This window comes from Empidonax traillii, unplaced genomic scaffold (genome assembly GCF_003031625.1).
Source record: "Empidonax traillii isolate 1590-97213 ecotype Southwest subspecies unplaced genomic scaffold, ASM303162v1 scaffold573:size406305, whole genome shotgun sequence".
NCBI classification, from domain to species: domain Eukaryota; kingdom Metazoa; phylum Chordata; class Aves; order Passeriformes; family Tyrannidae; genus Empidonax; species Empidonax traillii.
Genome location: NW_020955766.1, coordinates 267,288 through 275,652, shown reverse-complemented (window position 1 = coordinate 275,652; position 8,365 = coordinate 267,288). Strand labels below are relative to the sequence as shown.

The 8,365-nt window shown below is 35.3% G+C and overlaps 1 protein-coding gene across 1 annotated transcript in view; it reads left to right on the top strand.

Moving 5' to 3' along the window:
* The window catches only part of CADM2 (cell adhesion molecule 2), a 201,202-nt gene that overhangs the window by 107,393 nt on the left and 85,444 nt on the right, over positions 1-8,365 (top strand). The window contains exon 7 of the mRNA XM_027897992.1: positions 7,993-8,083. Within this exon, the coding sequence (XP_027753793.1) occupies positions 7,993-8,083 (91 nt within the window). The remainder of the gene's footprint in view (positions 1-7,992; positions 8,084-8,365) is intronic.

Here is an 8,365-nt window from a genome sequence, read left to right as displayed (position 1 = left end):
AAAAAATAAGTACCTATGTCCTATGCTTACTCCAGTGCTAATTAATCTAGCAAGTAGACACATCATCATTTTCAGAAATATCTGCTTATTTTATCTTTGCATCTGGAAATGATGGAAATGTTCCAAGGAAATAAGAGAGAGAAAAAGCACAATGAAAAATGTAGAAGGCTGTGACATAAATAAATTTCACAAACATTCATATTGAAAAAGAACAGACAAAAATGGGTAGAAAATAAATGAATTAGTCTCTCAGGAAATACTTTTAAAATCTTATCATCTGGCAGTCATTTATTACCAGGTAGCAATAATCTTTTATTATCGGACTGTTAGATTTTTATAACATTTTTTGAAATGATAGCACCAGAACAGTTGTTGTTCACTGCCACAATAAAATATCTGAGAAATTTATGGAAGCTTTTCAATATTCAGAAGGTTTGTGGTCATAAAATAAAACTATGAAGTAAAGACATGCTGTTGGTAGCTCATAATTTAGCTAAACCTGTAAGAAGAAAAATGTGTTGTAATGAATCAGTTATGATAATTTAGACTCTGGTACAAAGAGGAAATGGTGGTTAGTGTGCAAAAAAAAAAAAATTAAACAACATGGTAAATAATTTAACTTAAATAAATCTGAGTATTATAGATTCAGGCAGGAGAAGCTGCTGTACAAGGTTAAATGATGATGTCAGATCTTAGAGTTGTTTGGGAAAATCAGTGGACAATGGCAGCAAGGTGGGGTTTAATATTTTCCTTTTGGTGAGAAAGGAAAATGTTGAATTTTCCTAGGCAATGGCAATTGCTGGCTACACAGACAGTGTGAAACAATAACCCTCAGTGACAGAAAGGTAGCTATTTGTCTTTGGAGTATTATGTGGTATTATGAGCTATTGCTCTTGGGACTCCTGTTAGAAATAATGCAGCACGTGATGGCAAGAGAAGAGTGCAATGAGCCTCTCCAACCTATCAAAGCACAATTTCATATACTGCAACAAAGCACAACCTGCTTGCTGAGAAGATGAGAATCCTCCTGTTATTCCTAGAAATCCCAACAAAATTTCCTCTGAAGAGAAGGAGAAATCTAATTCCAGTGCCTTTGCCAAATGACAGGGTTGTTATGATATAGGTAGGGCCTATGTATTTTATTTGGGCTGCCTGGAGCTCATCTGTGTGGTTTCCAAACTGGCAAGTAGTTAATAAAACTTGTGTTCCTTAAGGTCCATGAAAGTAAAACCTGGCATCCATGGGAAGCTCACTGATCGCAGTGGGAAAAACTGCTCTGTCACACAAGCATAACTTTCCCTAGATAGATCCACTGGCATATTTCATACTTTGGATCCAATGCTCAATCAGGCTGTTATACAAAGCCTTTTCTTCCTAGCACTACTTTTAAGGCTTTGTAAGTCATTGTGTGTGGAAGAAAATTTCTAATGACAAAAGGGAATTAAAAACATCTAGTCATTGTCCTGAAAGATTAGATGAGAAAGTACTATCAATACTTTTAAAAGGAGAATTTTTTAAGTAACCCTTGTAGCATATCCTGATGTTTTGTGAGCACTTCAGTCCTCTGACAAATGAAGCAAAGGATGTATTTGCCTCTCCTATATCTTTCCTGTGTCTTCCCTATTATTGTTAACATCATTTGCACTCAAACAGTTTAAGTCCAGCAAGGATCTCAGCCTTCATTACAAGAAACTCAGCTTCCTGCTGCAGCTGGAGAGATGTTCATAACATAAACTACAGGGAGAGAATCCCCTTCAGAGAAAACACACATCGGAATCAAAGTATTCTGGTGGAGGCCTAGGGTCAAACGATGTTAATGAGCTGTTTTCAATTATTCAGAACACAATTAGGGACAGGATTGTGTTTGCCCTGGTTTTGAAATAGGCACCTGACAATTTGTCCGCATGGAAACTAATCAGACAGGAGGGCCTTGTTTGGAGGGTTTGACATGTTTGTTGTAATATGTTGTGTAGAGGTGCATGTTTTTGTTCACAACGGGCTAAAATTTGACCAGCTGTGCCTCCTTTTCTTTCTACCATTTTCACAAGGGTTAGCCCTTCTGATACTGGTTTGAACTTGGAAGACTAAGTAGGGAATTGTGGGAGAAAAAAAAAATACAGAATCCTTCATGTTTTAAGAAAGAGAGATTTAGGTAGCAGCTATCACACTGATGTGTGCCATGAACAGAGGAAAGAACCTGACCAATGGATTTTTCCTTTTGAACCCCAAAGACTCATAAACCAAATTAATTCGAGAGTTTAATCTTTCTCTATACACCTTGTATATATTGCACCTTATACGCTACTGTCACTAAATGGGACATTTTTTTCTGTGCCAGGTCTTTTGATATCCTACAGACCAGAAAAAAATGCATTCTCTGATGTAGGAAAAACAGTGGAAGCCAAGAGAAATGTGATTTCTTTCTGACGCTATCACCCATTTCCTCAAAACTGTGTGAAGCAACCTGCCCAAAACTAAAAGTTGAGACCAATACTACTTTATATACTGATTGTTACTTAAACAGTAAATTGCTTTTTTTATGTATATAAAAAAAGGGTTGAATGTTCTAATCTCTGAATTACTGTATAGTAAGTATTTTGCTGGATCTGATCTACTTAGTGTCAATACTTCAGTACTCAGTGGAGTAAGTAACCTCTTTTTCTCATAGATTCTCAGAAATTAGATCATGGGCTCTAATAATTAATCTTGGTGGACTGATTACCACTTCCCATAAAAATCAAATTGCCTGTGAGGGAGAGTAGAAATGGCTTCCTAAAACTTGGGATTAGAGCAGGCCCCTAAATTGTAGAGTGCTGAAGTACAGGACCCTTCCTCAGGGATTAATAACACTATCTCTGTAAGTGAAAAGAAGAAGGTGTCCTTGGCCTGTTCTGCTATCTGGAACTTTAGCCACACTGGAAGATATTTGGGGTGCTGAGTTTAAATTTCATAGTAAGTTATTGCATTTATTTCTCTAAAAAGACCTGTCATTCAGCAGAAAACTTGAAAATTAGGAGCCCTGACTTGGATCCCTACATCTGATACAATACTCCTTTGGAAGTTTCTGCAGAGGAGAACCTCTAAGGCCTCTGTTAATCCTCCTTAGCCAGTGAAAGCTAAGATTTGAGCAACATGTTTACCCTTTAACAAAATGTGCAGAGAAGTCGAGTGGCAAGTAGTTTATATTACAGCTAAACAAATATATAACTCAAAATTGTCTGGAGAAAAGACTGATGCATGTATCTTTGGATGGGTGCATTTCCAGCGCTCTTTGAATCATAATGACTGTGAGATCACAACTATTTCTTCTCAAGAAAAATAGTAGTCAAGAAAAATAATAAGAAACAGTCATTTCTTAAAAGTCTCACTGAAATGCATGTACTCCACCCACCCTACCATGTGCCCAGGAAAAGGGGTCATCTTATTTTATGTTTCTAGGATTGTAATTATATTAACTGAAGACAACTACACTAGGGAAGGATTATTTGATTTAAAAAAAGCATGATGCTGTCATGACATCATCAGAATGTTGCTCCTTTGTCTCATAAAATGATTTTTCTTCTGCGTACTGGTTATTCCCACACACCTTTTGCTGATTAATGTCCTAGGATGCATGAGGGTTATACTTTGATTTAGTTACTCAGCCAGTTCCATGAAAAGGTGGATTACTGCAGAAGCTCTGGTAATCCAGCGTGCTAAGGACTGGCAGGACCAAGGACTTCTAAAGATAAAAAAGAAAAATAAACCAAATTACTTCTTTACTACCTTGGCACTAAGAAGAAACTAGTAGAGATTCATTTTCTGGTTCTGTTGGTGACCTGTTTTAGGATCTGAAGCAAATTTGTTTATTTTAAGAATTCATTTTTCCTTTTTTTACCCTGTGGTTGTCAGGGGTTTGCACATATAGTATAACGTAACTTATCATGTGGGAATCTTCCAGCAACTTTCATTTGATTACTTTATATGAGGAAATTTACGTGAAGAAATGTATATGAAGGCATTTAATCCTGCATATAACCTTAAAAAGGCTAGGTAATAAAATAATATAAATACATGCTGAATTTTTTTTTTTTTCACTTCAAGGAAAGTAAAAACAGCAAGTGCATTTTGAAAACAAAGACATAAACCTTTAAGCACTGAAGATCTGATTAACAGCAAAGGTCTAGTGACTGATAAGAACCACCTCTATTTTGAAATAACTTCAAAGAGATTAAGTTAATCAGCAAAGCAGTTCCACAAGGTGTGAACATTGCCATTACTTATTGCTAAAAGTACAACAAAAATCATGTGTTACAGTGCTTAACTTCCTTATGTATCAGATAACGTTCATTATCAGGGTAAATCGGCATCAATTTTCCACGTGCATTTACCAATTTTGTTGCTGAAGATGATGTAGCCTGCTCAAAAATAGATAAATCTTCCCAAGGTTTTGAAATGGTCTCCCTGCTCTTGTGCAATGAGATGTACCCAAAATCCTAGAAAGATGGATGAAGTGGGATCACTCAGTGGAACTTTTGCCTTTGGTCTGCTGAATCACAAAAGGATGTTTAACACTCCGTGCCACAGTTCTTATCTGTAGCGACTCCTAAGCTGGCATTCCCAGAAAAAAAAAAAAAAGGCAGATTCTGTGTACATAGAAGGTAGGAGATGTCTTTTTATGTGTGTAAAGACATGTTTGAGTCTCCATTTGGATTGAAAATCAATTGCAGCTCATAAGTACCTCATTACTCAAGCTAAAGACTGGAGGGCCAAACAGCTCTCTCTGTTGGAGACAAATGTAACTAAAATGGTCACTGTGTGTTGAAAACAGTGGGATTTACTGTGAAGGCTTGTTGTGTTAACACTCACAGACTACTGTGGGGTTTTTTATAGAACTGGATTTTCCCAGAGCTTATTCTTTTTGCAATATTTATCTCCTCAATAATGTCCTTAGAACTCAGGATAAGGACATGTTTGTAGGTATTGTAAAGAAACTGTGGTCTCCAGTCCCTTGCTCAGAAGAATTCTGCTTTGAACACTGATCTACAATATTTTATTACCATGAAATTACTGGACCAAATCCTCAAATAAGATGCAAATTATTAAAATTTGGGTAAGTTTAGCTAATGTAAATTGGTATAGTTTTAGTAACTACAGAGGAAGAGAAGCAAGAGATCTGACCCACTATATCCCTTGACTCTATTCCTTTTGCTTGTTTTGGTTGTAAAAGTAGAGGTTTTTTGGACATACCTACGTTACTTATAATAAGCTGATGAGAAAACTGAAAATAAATCAACCTCTTACTTTATTACAGTTCTTGATTTCCTTTCTTTAGACTGTTTTCTAGTGTTGTTGGTGTTTGCTGGAGATCTGATGATGCTCCAGTTGTTATGATTAATACTTGTAAGTGTGACAGGTTAAAGCTGACAGTATTGATAGAGTACATTTATACTTTTCAAATTCTACTAAATGAACACTCATAGCAGGAGGTAGTATTTTTTGTGTTCTGGAAAAATACCAGTCAGCAGGGATTTATCATCTTTGTTGAAATAGCGTATTTAGGTTAGTTTTGATTTAATTATCCTAAAGATTTCTTCTCATTTAAAATATTTATATGAATGTGAAAGTAGAGGACAAGTTTATATTAAAACTTTCCCCCTTTTAAGCGTGTACTTTAATTCTGGAGAGAAATCAAGCATGGCATGAAAATAAAATGGAACCAGTAACACTGAGAACAAAACCCTCAAAATGGGATATCTAGTTTTTGGAAAAAAAAAAAAAAAGGCATTAATAAAATGCAAAAGTTGTCAATTGTTAGCTTTCCTGAAAACTATATATTGAATTAAACCCTGTGTTTCCTGTTTTAGAGAAGCAAGTAGTTACTGTTTAAGTCAATTAGTAAGGAAAACCCCTAGGGAATATATATTCCTACACTACTTCGTTGTTCATTAGAGAGTGAAACATAAATATAAGACTTTTCTTACTCTCTGTTAGTAAACTGTGTTTAGAAGTGCAAGGAGAACACAGAGCTGTCTGGCCTGTTAAAGTAGAAGTGGGAACTTCAAGTTGGGGGAAATAGCACTGCACTGGTCCATGCAAATGAAAGCTTAATTGTCTGAAGTCCCCTCTTTTTTTTTTTTATGTGGGTCATTTACAGTATTGCATAAAATGATGGTAATTTCTTAAATATTTAAGGCAGTAATTGTAGCTGGATAGGCCTTTAATTTCTTTCTTCACCTGTTGCTGCTGTGATTATTTCCATCAAAGTTTAGCTCTTTTTCCTATTTCTCTGGAAACCTCTTGATCTCATTGCATTAGTTGTCTCCCTCCCTCAGTTAAATTCTTCATGTATTCCTACCTGACACTAATTTGCTCCTCTGGTTCAATGTATAGTCAAGAGAGTAATTTATTCATCTTCAACAGCACCACTGAAATCACAGAAGTACTTGATGCCCTGATTTATTAAGGCACTTGAGGTCAGTGCCTTAAGCATGTGCTAAAAATGAAGCAAATGCCAGCATGACCTCCAAAGGATTAGTCACCTGCATAACAGCTTGCAGGGTCCTTAAAAAGATGAACTTGGGGAGCAGATTTGCCACTGGTGTAAGGTTAGTGCAGCTGTACTGGAAAGCTAAATGGTGCTGACAATACTTTCAGAGGAATTATAATGAGTCCACACCAAGCCTTTCCCTTTTCTTGTCCCATGCCATGCTGATACATGCCAAGAGATAAAAATCAAAAGTTGGGAATTTTTTGTTTTTCGTTGTTTTAATGGTTTCATTGTTCACATGCCACTTATTGTTCAGCAGGACTATTGGCATCTCAGTAAAGAACTGTATTCTTACAGCGTATCTTTTTTTGCCGTTTGATTTTGTGGGGTCATTTTTTTCGTGCTCTTTCGCGTTTGCTTAATAGCAGGACATCTGTGGTGTCACTGCTAATGAAAACAGCAAATGCAAATTGGATGAGACAAAACTTAGACGCCCTAGATTTGCAGGTCAAAGTGTTTTGTATTCGGAAACTATGGATAAAAAAAAAAAAAGAAAGAATTTGTGGAAATTAGGAATTAGGAAACTGTGGGAACTTTTCTCACTGTGACAAAGGACTTTTTTTTGTTTCTTCCTAAGGAATAAACTGTTGCTGTATAGAGATGTTCCTTTCTTTTTGTACTTTTTTGTTCCTTATGATAGGTGTCCCTTAAAGTCCTATGCTGACTGTGAGAGTATATCCTGTCAAGCCAGCTGGCAAAATTTTTAAAAGTTAAATATCTACCTCAGTTGCTTTATTCTACATGAATTCACAGTAGCAATATTGTGTATCTTTTTGCAATTAAAACTATAAAACCAATCCCATCATATAGAACAGATTGCAGACTTTTCTGTAGTGCTTTATGCAGATTTTTAAAACATTCTCCTTGCAAATTCTGTTGAAAAAATGTTCTGGTTTAGTGGCAGCATTATTGCATTTCAGAAATAATATCCTGTAAAATGTCTGTAACAAGGTATTTTATCTGAAAGCCCATTGTAGCTTTCTTATTATGAGTTTCAAGCTTCTGCAACAATAAGAGGGTTCTTATTCAAATGTATACTGTTGCATTCATTCCTCTAATAGCAGCATTCCATCATATCAACCTGAAAATAGACAAACAATTGCATAGAGTGCTTGTTATTCATTGTCAATATTTTTTATTTTGTTGTTAGATATCAGACTTTGGAATAGTCGTATATGGAGTATTTGCATTAAACACAGAAATAAAAAAAGTTATTTCCTCTGAGTATACATATGCTTTCTATCTGTATTTCCTGGGGATATAAAATGTTACTGGTTTAGTTACACTGGTCATTTTTATTACCTTCCTGAAGACAATGGAAATTGCACAAGGCTCCATATGAAACTGTCTCCAAGTGTAATTTAAATCTATGGTTTAGTCTGTTGTAAATAGAGAAGAATGTACTCTTAGATAATAAATCTTTTTTGTGTATATCAACAAGTTGTCTATTTTTTTCTTCCTAGATACACCTTTAGTTAAAATCATTTCTTCCAATTCATGGCCTGAAGAAGGACAAACTATAATTTTGACTTGTGAATCCAAAGGAAAACCAGTGTAAGTGATTTAACAAGTAATATGTTTTTTGTTATTTTACTTATTCTGCTGTGACTGCAATCCTCAGCTGCAGAAATCTGCTGGTTTTGTCTCATCGCGGGGTATAAAGTAATCTGTGGTATGGAAAACCCCTTGAAGCCTCTCTTCATTAAGTATGTATAGAAGATTGGTCTTTTGTCATCTATTTTAGTTTTTAGGAAGAATTCCAGCTGTGAGATACTTCTTTTTTTCCTTTTTTTTTTTTTTTTTTTTTTTTTTTTTTTTTTTTTTTTTTTTTTTTTT